The 15754-nt window shown below is 42.1% G+C and overlaps 1 protein-coding gene across 11 annotated transcripts; it reads left to right on the top strand.

Moving 5' to 3' along the window:
- Positions 1-846: 846 nt before the first annotated feature.
- On the top strand, positions 847-15193 carry LOC106648006 (alpha-actinin, sarcomeric). 11 transcript variants are annotated; one of them, XM_023458298.1, is made up of 11 exons: positions 847-982; positions 1648-1842; positions 11337-11571; positions 11661-11996; positions 12097-12189; positions 12474-12559; positions 12663-13285; positions 13372-13543; positions 13602-13923; positions 13999-14639; positions 14700-15193. In XM_023458298.1, exons 2-11 carry the CDS (start codon positions 1741-1743, stop codon positions 14856-14858), a joined length of 2769 nt encoding a protein of 922 aa, XP_023314066.1. In that variant the 5' UTR covers positions 847-982; positions 1648-1740; the 3' UTR covers positions 14859-15193. The 11 variants fall into 11 exon arrangements, with proteins under 11 accessions (XP_023314066.1, XP_023314062.1, XP_014220094.1 ...); XM_023458294.1 differs by lacking the exon at positions 12097-12189 and having other exon boundaries at positions 849-980; XM_014364608.1 differs by lacking the exon at positions 12097-12189 and having other exon boundaries at positions 964-1037.
- The last annotated feature ends 561 nt before the right edge of the window (positions 15194-15754 follow it).

Raw genomic sequence — 15754 nt, 5'->3', positions numbered from 1 at the left:
AATCATTAGTACGCCCGTCGTCACCCGTCAAAAACATGCTCTTTGAACTCCAGTCTAAAAAACGGGCAAAAGAAGCTTGAATCGACGCTGATTTATGACCATGTAAACGAGCTTTTTTACTTGTAAAATTTCGTGTTCACCACTGGAAAAATGGACTGTTATTAATTCGAAGTAAATGAAATCGGTATCTAACGAGCAGAAATTATTCGATAGATAAAGTTCAAATAGTAATTAAGATTATTAGAAATAATTGTTCACTTCATTCGATAAAGAATTCATGGCTTGCTGGATTAGGCACTTCCGGGCTCTGTTTTATCGATAGAGTTCCAATGATCAGTGCATGACGGCATGATATTAAACAAGAATTTCCACCATTTCGAATGATCGATGAAAAGCAAATTGGAACATTTTAAGATTGCTTCACGTCAAAAGTATTGCATTACCTTCAGACGTATTTAGCAAAAGATTTTTAATAAAATAAACAAATGCCCAGCTGGTTCATTGACAAGCATGGCCAAAATCGGCAAGATTATGAAAAAAAAGAAAAACATTCGTGAGTGAGCATTGGACAGACAGAGCTGTAAACGCACGTCTCCCAACAACACAAGTGCAATTGAGAATAATGTGTAAACACACAGATGTGTCAAAGCGCGGTTGCTGCGGGCTGTACATGCGAGGGAGGTGGGAAAGCTGCGTCAACTGCGACAGAGAGTAGAGAGAGAGAGAGAGAGTATAGAGAGAACGAGTGTACGAGAGAAAGAGAGAGACAGACGGAGAGGGAGAGAGGAGAGGGGGGGTGTCTCGCGAAGTTTCAGATGCGTGTATAATACAGAGTACTATGAAGGCGGCGGTGGTGACTGTCGAGCGGCCGAGAACTGCCGAGAGCTCGCGCGAGACAGAGACAGAGTGAAGCCGTGTGTAGCATAGGCTCGACGAGTCTCGGGGGCAGACGCACGGCCGCGGCGCATCTCTCGTGTAGTGTGTGAGTGTTGCGTTATACGATAGTGTTGTTTCTACTAGCTCCGATATATACACACGTACATATATATATGTATTATTATTATCTATACATATAGATACACATAGCCGCTGCATACATGTGTACACACCTTAGCTCTAATATACATGTATATATGTAAGCACAGATCACCCGGACTGTAATATCAGTACGCTAGGTACGCTGCTGCATACCGGCGAATTCGAACGTACGGTACTTTAAGCTCTCGCAGCATTTTTCCGATGCGCTACTCTCGCTCGAAAATATAAAACACTCGTTCTCTCCGACTGTGCATTACGCTTTTTTTCTGCTCTTTCTCTCTCTTTATTTCTCTTTGTGATATAGCTCCGGCGATGTGTGTGTACGTGCAGCTAAAAGAACGCTTGCACCTTCATCTAGGCATATGTCAAACGAGTGTATACAGTGTGGAAAGCAAGAGAGAGAAATAGCAGAAAACATATCGATGGGGGTGTTAAGGCATTAATCCCAAGGCCTGAAGGTTAGGTCGTGCGTAGACCACGCCACCCTTATCACGACGTCCACGACGCACTGTGCTTTTCGCGATTACACCTTACTACTTTTTTTTTAAGTGCTTGCGAGTATATCATGTGTGTCATTTTTTTATAAAAAGTGTGTTTACCGTACCGTAGGAACGAGTATCATCGACCGACCAAGCGATATTCATCAAGAAAGTTCAACAAATAGTAAATAAAGTGTGACGAGCAAAACGACAAAGCGGCAGGATGAATGACATGGATTCCTACGGGGATGGCTACATGGAGCCCGAAGAGGAATGGGAGCGCGAGGGTCTGCTTGACCCTGCTTGGGAGAAACAGCAGAAGAAAGTGAGTTTGATCTATCCTTGTTTTTTTCTTCTACTCAACTTGAGTGCTTTAATGGGCGTTTGATCGACGTCTGCAGATAAAAAATGTTGCGTGTATGCATTCAGTAAAAGTGATTCGATAAACTGTGGTCTTACAGCAAAGAGATAGTAGCTAAGGTGGTGATTTATTAATAGGATGCTGTAGGTGTGTACGTAACACTACTGCTCTCTCTTTCTCTCTCTTCCCCTTCTTTCCCCCTCTTTCTCTCATTTTTATTAGTTGAATAAAAATTCAAAGTGTATTGTATTATTTATTAATTTTTCCAAGTAGATTATCAGTTAAAATTTTATGTATTCTTCTTTTCTGATAAAATTTTTCCAGGGCTAAATATAGACATCTCAAACTGAATTCTTGATTGGATGAAAAAATAGGCATAGAGTTATTTTAGTTACTTGTTTTGGTTCAAGTTTCATCTCTTTAAGCATCTGAAATACCTTCTGTAGAACTGGTTTTTTTATTTCAACACAGTTTGAAAATTTATAATTTTATTACATTTTCATTGCCAGTATAAACTATTTTTAAATTTAAAAGATCTAGAATGATTTGAAATTCACAGTGTTCCAATTAATGTAATAATTATTAGCGTGGTGAGGCTAGGCTTAACAAATAAATCAAATACAAATTTAACTTCTAACAAGTAGAATATTGCTTTTCTCTTGTACAAGCAATTATTTCTCATTCTACTATTTGTCTTGAATGAAACATGTAGATAAAGCCTCATCGAATAGCATTTTAATATTTTTTAGTTTGTAAATACATTGCTTTATCAATGATACGCTTATAGGTTTGCTATATCACTAAAAGTTGAAAATAATAACCATAAATTCAAAGGCTTTGTTTCCTCTTGAATCATTGGGTTGATTGTCTGAGGTGTACCCATGATTCTTGATGTTTTCCCAATTTTTGGCACATATTCAAGGCTGTACACAAGCACCCCCTGTGGCCCTTTACAGAGGTATTTTCATAGCTTATATCTCTCAAAATCAATCAAAGAATTCTTTGTAAAGTTGCTGTAAACATTTTTTAGATATTGATGGAATTTGCAAAAACAATTCAAAATACTTCTCTTGATTGATTCTTGAGTATCAATTTTTGATTAAACGTACCTACTACTTAGCTGTTCAAATATCTCAAATTGTATAAATATTTTAAAATGCTGTATGCCTATGCAATGATTAGTTAGTCATAGTCAACATTTTTGCTCTTAATCATCATTGACTTTGCATACAAATACTTTACAAGCATGGTTAAAATACAGTTCATTATGCTAACAAAGGTAAGAAGATCACTGATAAATTTCTGCTATCATTCACTCCGAACCGAATTTAATTTTGAGACGCTTCTCTTTTGATGAAAAAATCGATTAGTTTCAATAAACGATGAAAAGATATACAAGCCGAGCAAATGTTTTGGAGTTGCTGAAAAATATTAGCGCTGAGCTGGATTTCGTAATTGAACTTGGCCGTTGTTTATTCAGCATGTCGAAATTGTTTGTTCTCCTCATAACGCACGTCTGTTACTGTATGTCGCGATAATGCTCGTTGGCGTTGCTCGTTCCCGCAAGAGACAATTTCCTTATCAGACGATGGCGTAGGCACGAATTGTGAATGTAAAAAAAAAACGTACTTAATGTGACGTACTTTTAGAAACCAAGCCAAATGTTATTATTACTGGAAGGAAAAAAAGTGAAATCGTGCAAAGATAAATGCACGAAACTGAAATTCCTACGCTTACTCATGCGTCGTGCACTCACGCAGACAGGGTCTCACTCGGTGCAATATCAAGCTAACCGGAAATTCAGATACCACCGGATCTGATCATTCGTTCTCCGCGTTCGAAAATATACTTGCAATAATTTTCGACTTGTAGATGCTGCGTGTGTGTATGTATACGAGAGAAAGACAGAGAGAGAAATATATAGGTCGAAACGTATGTTACACATCAGAAATAAACTTCTTGACTCTCTCGTCTTAGGTGTATATTAAATTGATGATGCGGGTCCCCCGTCGTGCAACAAATTTTCACGCCTTCAGTCTCTCTGTCTCTCTTTACGCGTTATATACATGAGCAGCTCGCCTCATCGATGGGCAAGAGCTTCAAATTTCCGCTGGCTATGCACTGCTTCGTGGCGAGCTAACGTGATCGGTAGAAATTTTAGAATCAATGCCTCGTTGAACTTCCCGCGCGCGTTCAAAGTCTTTGCTGGCGCACGCTACTGCTGGCGTGTATTTTTGAAAAAAATTGAAACTTTTTCGCTCGCAACATTCCTCAAACGACGATCTACCACGTGTGCTTTTCGTAACGAATGGCGCCGATCGATCTATCGTCGCTTTGCGCTCGCAGCTTTACTAAAAATAAGCTAGCGAGTTTATTACTTCATTTCAAAGAAAAAAGAGAAGCGGAATAAGCAGTAGTAGTAGCATCTCTTTTTAGTTTTTTCTTCTACCACTGTTAATGTTATCTATCCGAGAAGAACAAGAGGGAGAGAGAGAGAGAGAGAGAAACCATGAAATTTAGCGAGAAAGAAAGCGATGATGCGAAAAGTTTCAAGGTCCCCAGCTCGTAAGTCGTACAAAATTAGGTCTATTCCGCTTGAAATCAGTCCAAGCCCGGTGGGCCGCGTGCGCTGCCCGCAAACTCGCGAAATTCCTCGGCGTCGGCTGCATAAACAGAAACTATTAGAAGCTCAAAAAATCTAAAAGTGAAACATGTCTCGCGGTGGCACGGTGCATAGGTCGGGCTCGGGCAGCTCGTCGCGCGTTCCGACACTTCAAGGTACTCTGGCGCGTCGTCGTCTTTGCGCGGATTCAAGATTTCACGCGATACTACGTGGCTTTATATACGTGTACTACGTATGTAGGGGCGATAAAAAAAGTAGCGAGAATCTTTCGAGTTCGCTGGCTAGTGGATCGTTAACCTTTGCGAGATCTCTAGGCGCCGAGCCAAATCTCAGATTGGATTCGGGGTGACCCACTCGTCGGCGGCGAAGCTCGTCGCAACTTGGTCGCGCGGCAGAGTTTGACTTTGCGCGCTCACCAACCAAGTCATCCCAAGTAGCCTCTCACGCAGCTCGCGTTTCTTCTTTTTCATTGTTTTTTTTTTTTTGGTTGTCGACTCGACGGCTCGTTGCGTCGTGTACGCAGTACGTAAGATCCAAGTGCTCCCTGAGAGGAGCATGACTCGAGGGCTTTTTTTTCGTCGCTAATTCCAAGTCGAGAGTAGACGACTGGTCGGTCGAGCGACTCGACGCCTCCCCGTAACATTGATCTTTGACAACCTAACCTACGTGTCGCACACGCGCTCAGCCTAATACCGATCTTGTCTCTCGGCGCCTTTATAGCCTCTCAAGCCTAGCTCTCCGTCGGTCGACGATGAATAAGCTGCAAAAGCGCGACAGCCTCGAGGACATTCGGCTGTTTCGCAGGGTAGCGCCTCACAGCTTTCACCTGTTTCGCACGTCTAATATGTATGTAGAGCTGCTTTTTTAACCGCAACAAAATCATCGACTGCGTATGCAGGACGAGTCAGCGAGAAGTAGTCAGCAACATGTATATACTCATTACAAATGCACTGATGCACTTACAAAGCGCGGCATGCGCCTGCTAGCCCGAGTGCCTATTTTCTAGCGTTCTGCATTCTTGGATGACTAACCCAGACCTAAATGTTTTTCGACTGGCGCTGCTGCAAGCGCGACGCACGGTACAGACTAACGAGCATCGGCCTGCAAACTTTGCCCGATTGCTGACACAGGCCTCGTCGTCGTCGTCGCTTCCTTGTTTCCTCGCTTTTTCGGATTCGTTGCGTTGACGTGTACTACTCTACGAGCGAGCGATAACGTCGCGCTTGCGTCACTTTTTTACGTTGATAATTTTGGCGCCGATTACCTGCCGATACATACATTTTTTACTCACTCGCTCAAAATCAAAATCGCTTCAACCGGCTTGACCATTACCTAGAGGCAAAAAAATCTCGACATGGCATTGACGAGCTTTTGATCTTAGATCGCCCGATTGTGTTTATTACATTTTTTCAGATAATAAATTTAATTGAGAGCCATAACGGTCGCGTAGTCGTCCGATGCATTCGGCCGATCGTCGATACTCCCTCGCTCGGATGCACGCGGCGGCTCTTGCGACTTTTTCTTGCTTTATGTAAGTCTTGCATCGAGCTTGAGATCATATTAATATACGACGACTATTTTCAAGCGATGCTCAGCGAAAATAACATTTTATTCTTGGATGAATTGAAACTTAACGTTATAAAGATAAATCGTGAATCATACTCTTTCTCGTGTTCTCTCGTACGTAAGCTTCGGCCAACGCCGACCTCTGCTTCGGCGTACGAAGCTCAACGTTTTATGTAATAGTGCACTACTCACCGGTCAACTATTTGCTTGCAATGGTTTTTCTCCCCGCGTGATAATTTATTACCATGCTGGCTCTGCCAAACAAACGCTTTTCTGCCAATGGATATGGGTAAACGATCGAGTTGCAGCTCGAGCTCTGCACAATGATCTATTGGGCCGATCGAGAAGGAACCCGAGCATAATTCATTTTTTCGCCTCTGCATGCGTCTAACGCTTTTTCAGGGATGTCAGATTTTCGGTTTATGAATGTGTATAGTCGAACGGCGCTTGTCGCCTCGAGTCCGACGTCTTCGTTGCGTCACCACGTACGACGCTAAATGTGGCGGTGCTGCAAAAATAGGAGACATTCGAGCTTCTATAAGGCACGAGGTAATCATTCCGACTGCTCTCTATCTCTCTCTCGATCATTTCATATTCTTTTGTTTCAGTAGACATTTTATTTAATATCAGATGTTTTCGTCGAAAGGCGAGAGTCAGCCTTGAGCTTTTTGCGTATCTAATTAAACGGGTACACATGTAATAGCGCCTGTTGACTAATAAACGAAAAGAGTTCGTCGAACAAGCAAATGTTAAATGATAAATTAGCGAGTTTGTCAGCGCTTTTTATCCATCTCTGCAAAACAATCTTTACGAAAAAAGTAGAAAGACAAAACGATGAAGTAAGCAAGATAACGTCGTGTACAATGTGCGATTTATTTTTTTCATCCAGGCCACGACCCTGACATTCTCGAGTTGGTCTGCGCGTCGTTGCAACAGTTTTCCTCGCGATCGAACGCAAGTGGCTTAATTGAGCCTTCAGAATCTCGCAAAATTAAGCCCCAACACTTTGGCGTGCAGCAACCTTGGCGAGTGCAGGATACCAAGCGTACTCGTTCGGTTTTCCTTGCGCACTCCCTCTCTGAATACTTATCGAATCCACATGATCGAGAGAAAGAAAGAGATAAGCCAAAATCCAGTTAGTTAGCGCGCGTGGAGCAAATTAACGGAAAGTCGCAAGCGTGCGCAAGACCAAGAGTAAGAGAGGGAGAGAGAGGGAGGTAGGTCATTAAACCGTGACTGCAGGCATCGAATGAGTGCCTTGTGTGTATGCACACAAGAGAAAGACCGAAAGAGAAAAGCACGTGTCGAGAGTGCGACGACTATGGGTCCAATTTATTGTTACGTTTTCCTTTGTTCGGGGAAATCAATGTTGAATTTAATGTATCGGAAGCTTAATCACGAAAGTTTATAAACTGCGCGTGATTTTTTTACTATTAAAAAACTGCCTGTGTTGCAATATCGCGATATTTTCTACGAATTTCGTACTTGAAGTTGCTGCAATATCCACAAAGTGCAACATTTACACAATAATCTCTCTCGAATCTCGACGCGCATAAAGAGTCCGGCGCGATCGTGTACACAAATTGATAAACTACAATTTGCAAAACGGTCGAAGATTACAAACTTCAAATAATAAAGCATACGTACTATCATTTTCTCTGGCTCTTTTCGAGCCCATGCTTATATACGCAAACGTGTCGCTTTTTTATGTAGTGCACACGACTCTGGCAGCGGCATCGAGCGAGAGCACAGCCAGCATAAAGAGTATACATGATCTTGCATTATATATTTACGAGCCTATGGTACTATGGGAAAATCATAACTGCGCACACACGAGTTTGCGCGACCCATATTCACAATTGGACTTGTATATGTTACGCTTCCTGCTCTTTTCTGGGCCCAAAGGCTTCGGTATAAGTTAACTTGACTAAATTATGTTTTTTTATGCGTGCTTACCGGGCTTTGATAGATATTTTTAACTCGTAACTCTGTTTCAATTTTATGATTATATGTTTTGGCATCCCTCATATATTATTACAGTGCTCGTGTATATAAACACGCGCAAAATGATGAATTAATATGATAAACTCTGACGAGTTGTAAAAATAAAGCGTGGAAATGGATTATTAAAATTTGTCACGCCACAAAACAATCGAAATTGATTCAACGAATGGACATCCCTCCGTTTAAAAACATATAATCATTATTTTAAAGCAGATATAATGACAGGAAGTTTGTAAAAACTTTCTACAGATCTCTGTGCGTGCTTGTTAGGGTCAGCGCCATAAGATTAACGAGGATTATTAAAAAAACTTTTTTATAATTTACACCTGCTGCGAAGCACCTGCTAAGCCGAAAATAGACAAAAGCCAAGCGGAAACATGTTTTATCAATGAATATCTAGTATCGCGACGAGGGATTTATAATCGTCAAAGAACGAACGAAAGAGAATCGAACCTTTGCGGAAGTTACAAGAGCACGAGGCTATTCTCGACGCGTCCCAAAAGTGTCCAATGCAGCGTCGTGGTTTACGCACTTTGATGTATTGTACGTGTTGCGAGACTGAGATGTATTTTATTTGTTCCTGTTTGTGACGCTGGGCGGGTTAAGTCAATCGTTGTTGCACGGGGATGCTCTCTCCAGTAGATAAGAATAAATGTAACGTATACCTACATCAGTTTTGCATCTTGCGTACGGAGAAATACGAGATGCGATGATTGAAACGACCGTAACATTTCGACTAAGATACGCACTTACGCATATAAATATCGAGCCCGTGTGAGTTATTTTGCCTGCGATGCTCGTTGTTGAACGATCGCGTGCGGCTTCGAACGAAGCTATTCTCAACCGCTGAATTCCGTGGACGAGAAATTGAATTGAAAATTGAAATACATCCCACTCATTGGAGCGAACAATTATTCGCTCTCGGGCTCGGCTATATATATGCATCGAGCGCAGTTGACCAATGTAGACAATTATTTTTTCCTCCTCGTCTTCCGTTTCGCTCCGGCGCTTGGTCGCGCGCGTCGCGCTTTCGACCGCCCGACGAAGCGACTGCGGGGAATTGTTTTAAGCTCGGCAGACATCGAACAAATTTGAATTTTCACGCAGAGAGAAGAAGAGCTAGCCCGAGATATTGACTTATCTCGAGCGCAAAGAGGAGACGTTTTTCTTGTCTGTACATTGTAAAACCACAATGCATTTTAGGCCTGCGAGAGTCCCTATACACCGTATACAACAATCGTTTCGTTCTCTTTGTCTCGCGCGCTCGAGTGTATATGTATACAGAGTCCCCCTTTTTCACGGGCTGAACAGATGTTCGGGCAAAAAGGCACGAGAGGGCACGTGCATTATACACGCCTCGGCTTCTGCTACTTTCATCATCGTTTCATCGTACATCGTTTGCTCGACCGTCGAAAAAAAAACATCTTTTTTTCAACTAGTATCTGGATATCTTATAACGAAGATTCGAATCTTTCTCCGAGTAGGAATTTATCGATGGCATTGATTGCATCAACGCAACGAAAATCAGTTCGTCGGTAGATTTTTCAACGTTGCAGAAGACACTGCGAGCCAAAAAGTTTTGCTTGCTCGGAAAATGTGCAGCGCAGTGTGTTTCGATGCAGGGACCTATTGTTTTTACGAGCCGCGCGCGAAGTAGAATTTTTAAAAATTGCCTCTCTTTCTCGCAAAATAACGTCTTTGACGCTAGCAGCGAGAGCTGCTCTATAGACTTTCGCTCAACGGCGCGGGAGTCTACCGATGTCTTACAAATAGATCGCAGTCGGAGCACGAGTTTCAGGGTAGCTCATATCCAATTTTGGCTTGCGACGTATGGAGCATTTATACGTGTTCGCGCCTAAACTACTACCTATAGCTTTTCGAGTATTTTCTACGTCCAAAAAAGACTGATTCCAGTCAACCCGACACTATAAGAAATCTATGAGACTCTGTAAAAATCCTCGATTGTAAATTTTTTTTTCGCCTCTGGAAGAAATGAGTTATGACTTGAATAAACATTTGTAACATACGCACGCATCCTGTAAATCCTGAAATGGAAGAAAGAAAAAATATCTACAGATTGAATCCTCTTAATCCAGTTTACTCGTATGTATGCGAGTCCACGCAAAAAAAAAACAAAATCAAATAGCATCGCCGTAACAATGAGCATGAATAAAAGATTGGCAATATGAAAAGCGAATCCAATGAAAATCTTTCGAATAAGAAAGAAAGAGAGAGAGAGAACCAGGACACTGGGATTATATATAGCAGAAGAGAAGGGATCGGGGTCATTACGAAAATATACACAAAGCGCTTAGAGAAAGCCTATGCTAGAACTAACTGCAGCCGATTTCGACGCGCATCTTTCATGAATTTGCCGATTTTTTTACTCGTTTCCCGTCATATTATTTAACGACGATTGTAATTGCTTTGTGAAGCAAAGGTTATGGCACACGTTATACGATATTTATTTTTAGCGCCTAGGTCGAGCGCGCTCGGTTATTTTTGTCGATTTATGTGTATCAGGAATGCAAAACGTTGCGTAAAAATGAATAATATATTACGCGAACGGATTTTATTTTTACTCTAATATAGATATTTAATCTTCATAAATCGACGTCATATATCATTTTTTTTGCTTTTATAAATTTTGGAAAAACACAACGACTTGAAACTTTATATAAGATTACGCGTTTCGTTCATCTCTCGAAGATTTTCGATAAAGCTCGTTTAAAATTTATGAAAACTGAAATGCATTAGAACAACAGGAGCAAAGTAGCGTGCGGACAAAACCACCAGACAAATGTACAATTCGCGGAGACCAGCTGTTTTAAGTTCATCTCCATTGACGCATATTTGTAAAGCGGATAAAATTAAACCCAAACGTCGAGTCGACTTGTTGGACGTTGTTGTTTCTTTATTTTCGTCGATTTATTCGTGGTGCTTTACATTTCAACTAGAAGTAAAGAGAGAACGAGCGGATGACTTTTCCCACGCAATAATAATTGGTTTAACGAGCTAATAACGCTATGCTAGCTACGACATTTTCGCAGCGTTCCAGCCGAGGAAAGCCGCAGACGACAAAAAAGTATGCGCCTCACAAGGGCGTGAAACGAGTTTCCCGTGCATGTGGCAGAGAGAAAGGGTGAAATCACGAACGCTTATAAATTTGATTGTCTAACTAAGTTAACGAGAGAAATTGTATTGTAAACAAAAAAAAAACAAAAAAAAAAAAGTAAATTAATCGAAACTCTGTGCATTGTTTCAGACATTCACAGCATGGTGCAACTCTCATCTTCGCAAAGCCGGCACGGCCATCGAGTCGATCGAGGAGGACTTCCGCAACGGCCTGAAACTCATGCTGCTGCTCGAGGTGATCTCCGGCGAGACCCTGCCGAAGCCCGATCGCGGCAAGATGCGATTCCACAAGATCGCCAACGTCAACAAGGCCCTCGATTACATCGCCAGCAAGGGCGTCAAGCTCGTATCTATCGGCGCGGAAGGTCAGTGGGTCACGCGGCCGAATGCAAATGGATGTCGCCCGAAATCTTGCCAATTTTGCGCGCTCACTCACGGCGACTTTGACTTTCAGAAATCGTCGATGGCAATTTAAAGATGACTCTCGGTATGATCTGGACCATCATTCTGAGATTCGCCATCCAGGACATCTCCGTTGAAGAGATGACCGCCAAGGAGGGTCTGCTGCTCTGGTGCCAGCGCAAGACGGCGCCTTACAAAAATGTCAACGTTCAGAACTTCCATCTGTCCTTCAAAGACGGTCTGGCGTTCTGCGCTCTCATTCATCGCCATCGGCCCGATCTCATTGATTATCACAAGCTCAGCAAGGACAATCCATTGGAGAATTTGAATACCGCCTTCGACGTGGCCGAGAAGTACCTCGACATCCCGCGCATGTTGGATCCCGATGGTAAAGCATTTGTATCCGCTCTCGATTTTTCGCGATTATTTAGGGACAATTTTCTCGAGTCGCTCGATGACCTGTCATTGACACGTCTTTATCAATCTAGATCTGATCAACACTCCTAAGCCAGACGAGCGAGCAATCATGACATACGTGTCCTGCTACTACCATGCCTTCCAGGGTGCTCAGCAGGTCAGCAGTTTGTAAAAAGACCTGCGTGAACTGCTTTCCGATTGTGTTTTTCTCTTCCATTACACCTCAAGTAATCACTCACCGTTTCCTACGTCCCTTTGTTCTTTCTTTTTTTCTTTTTTCTTCATTTTTTTTGTTGGATTGATTGCTCCTGAAGCGAGATTCGCAACACGTTCCGAGACACGTTGTCGAACTTAACGGATGATTATATTACATACACGCGAATATACTCGCTCTTCTAACCAACGACGCTTGTGTTGTGTGTTGAGTTTTTTGCTTGTGTTTTTCTAGACATGCATAACACAGCTATGCCCGATGAGCGAGCCGTTATGACTTACGTGTCGTCGTACTACCACTGTTTCAGTGGCGCACAAAAGGTGCGTACAACATTATCCTTACTAATGAATGCTAATTAAAAACAACCTGCTCCTTTTTGCCGCTCTCCGTAATAAAAATTAACCTTGCTTGATCGCTGTTCAGGCTGAGACGGCTGCTAACAGGATTTGCAAGGTGCTCAAAGTCAACCAAGAGAACGAACGTCTCATGGAGGAGTACGAGCGTCTGGCCTCCGACCTGCTCGAGTGGATCAGGCGGACCATGCCCTGGTTGAACGGCCGTCAGACCGACAACTCTCTGGCCGGCTGTCAGAAGAAGCTCGAGGAGTACCGTACTTACAGGCGCAAGCACAAGCCGCCGCGCGTCGAGCAGAAGGCCAAGCTCGAGACCAACTTCAACACCCTGCAGACGAAGCTGCGCCTGTCCAATCGACCGGCCTACATGCCGACCGAGGGCAAGATGGTCTCGGACATCAACAAGGCTTGGAAGGGTCTCGAGACGGCCGAGAAAGCTTTCGAGGATTGGCTGCTCTCCGAGATGATGAGACTCGAGCGACTCGAGCATCTGGCTCAAAAGTTCAAGCACAAGGCCGACGCTCACGAGGACTGGACCGCCGGCAAAGAGGAAATGCTCACCTCGCAGCATTTCAGACAGTGCAAACTCAACGAACTCAAAGCTTTGAAAAAGAAACACGAAGCTTTCGAGTCCGATCTCGCTGCTCATCAAGATCGCGTCGAGCAAATCGCGGCCATTGCTCAGGAGCTCAAGTATGTAGTCATTTCGTCTGACTTGGATCTTTTGTTTTAATATAAACCAAGGCTTGAAAATTCAACTATTCATTTTTTTCTTCAAGTACCTTGGAATATCACGATAGTGCTTCTGTCAACGCGAGATGCCAGAGAATCTGCGATCAGTGGGATCGCCTTGGTACGCTGACCCAACGAAGACGACAAGCCCTCGACGAGGCTGAAAAAATACTCGAGAAAATTGATGTCCTTCATTTGGAGTTTGCCAAGCGTGCTGCGGTAAGTAGACTGATCTATTTTCCTAGAGACATCGAAATAATAATTTTTTTTACTTTAGCCATTCAATAACTGGCTTGACGGCACTCGGGAGGACCTCGTGGACATGTTCATCGTTCACACAATGGAGGAGATCCAAGGCCTTATGGATGCCCATGCTGCCTTCAAAGCGACACTCGGCGAAGCTGATAAAGAGTACAATTCGATCGTCACTCTGGTACGCGAAGTCGAGTCAATCGTGAAACAGTTCCAAATTCCTGGAGGCCTGGAAAATCCCTACACTACCTTGACTGCTCTAGACCTTACAAAGAAGTGGAGCGATGTTAGGCAATTGGTACCTCAGCGCGATGGAACTTTGGCTGCTGAATTGCGTAAACAGCAGAGTAAGTGTAGTTTAAATTAATAATGCATTTCTAACACGAATATAAATTTACTGATTGTTGTTATTCTTGCGATAGACAACGAATTGCTGCGCAGACAGTTCGCTGAGAAAGCCAACGCCGTCGGTCCATGGATCGAAAGGCAACTAGACGCCGTCACTGCAATCGGTCTAGGTTTGCAAGGTACTCTCGAGGACCAACTTCACCGACTGAAGGAATATGAGCAGGCTGTGTATGCCTACAAAGCTCATCTCGAGGAATTGGAAAAGATCCACCAAGCCGTACAGGAGGGTATGATCTTTGAAAATCGTTACACTCAGTACACCATGGAAACTTTGCGAGTCGGATGGGAACAACTTCTTACATCGATCAATCGTAACATCAACGAGGTCGAGAATCAAATTCTTACCCGTGACTCGAAGGGCATCACTCAAGAGCAACTTAGCGAGTTCCGAAGCAGCTTCAATCACTTCGACAAAAACAGAACTGGACGATTAGCACCTGAAGAGTTCAAATCTTGCTTGGTTTCACTTGGCTACTCCATTGGTAAAGATCGTCAGGGCGACATTGATTTCCAGCGTATACTTGCCATTGTTGATCCCAACAATTCGGGATACGTACAATTTGATGCTTTCCTCGACTTTATGACTCGCGAGTCCACGGATACCGATACTGCCGAACAAGTCATCGATAGCTTCCGCATTCTAGCAGGAGACAAGGTAAGTTAATTCTATTAATCTGACTCCACTGGTGTTAACGTATTTCTTTAATTTATTTAGCCATACATCCTGGCCGATGAGTTAAGGAGAGAATTGCCTCCGGATCAAGCTGAATACTGCATTCTAAGAATGCCACCTTTCAAGGGACCCAATGCCATGCCCGGAGCCCTAGATTACCGTTCGTTTTCAACAGCACTCTACGGCGAATCTGATTTATAAGGCTAAAGATGAAACAATACGATCAACAATGCATGTAAACATTTTAGGATCTCTCAAGAGCAATATTCGTCCATTGTGTTACGCTATACTCTGTTCGTCCAAATAGTCATAATAAGCTCGATCAGAGTATGTTAAAGTGGCGAACAATATTAAGATAAAAATGGGTGACCAAAATTGTCCATAATTATTCAAACTAGCAAGCGCACATGAACAGCAAGCAAGATGTATTTAACATGTTATTATAAATACAAAAAAATTGCAAATTAGAACTCAACTTTTTGAGTCTTTTGAACGAATTTACAACGATTATATCAATAATGAACTTTTAAAAAAGACTTGAAAAGATAATCAAATAATTTTCAAATTATCTTAAGCCAAAAAATGATTTCTCACCCTATATAAATTTACACTGACGTCAATAATAAAACGTCATTAAATATCAATATAACAGTCATTGCTTTAAATACCTTGTTTTTAAATATACACTTCCAACTTAAGCATTTTTCCAGATCGCGGTATTCGCATTTTTTGAAATTGATGCCTACATCGTTAAAAATTTTAAGTACGGATGATACAAATTTCGTCCTTTCGAATCTAAAATTTCATGTCACACATACATCTATATTTTTATAAAATATAATAATCTTATCTAGCGACGGAAAAAATTACGGTTCTTGCAACTGTATGAAAAAAGCCGATTTAAATTTCTTATATTTATTTAATATAAAAAAGTAATTCTATACGAAACTTTATATAAAAGTAATAAATATACAAATTATTTATTTGATTAATTACCTATGATATGTATTTATACAAAAAGAATATATATACTTGCATACATATAAATATATATATTTAGTAGAGAAGCAGAGGGAATTTGGGAAAGAATTTATTTT

Source organism: Trichogramma pretiosum, unplaced genomic scaffold (genome assembly GCF_000599845.2).
Source record: "Trichogramma pretiosum strain Unisexual culture from Peru unplaced genomic scaffold, Tpre_2.0 scaffold51, whole genome shotgun sequence".
NCBI lineage: Eukaryota > Metazoa > Arthropoda > Insecta > Hymenoptera > Trichogrammatidae > Trichogramma > Trichogramma pretiosum.
The sequence above is the reverse complement of the archived record's forward strand: the minus strand, read 5'-3'. Positions and strand labels throughout refer to the sequence as shown.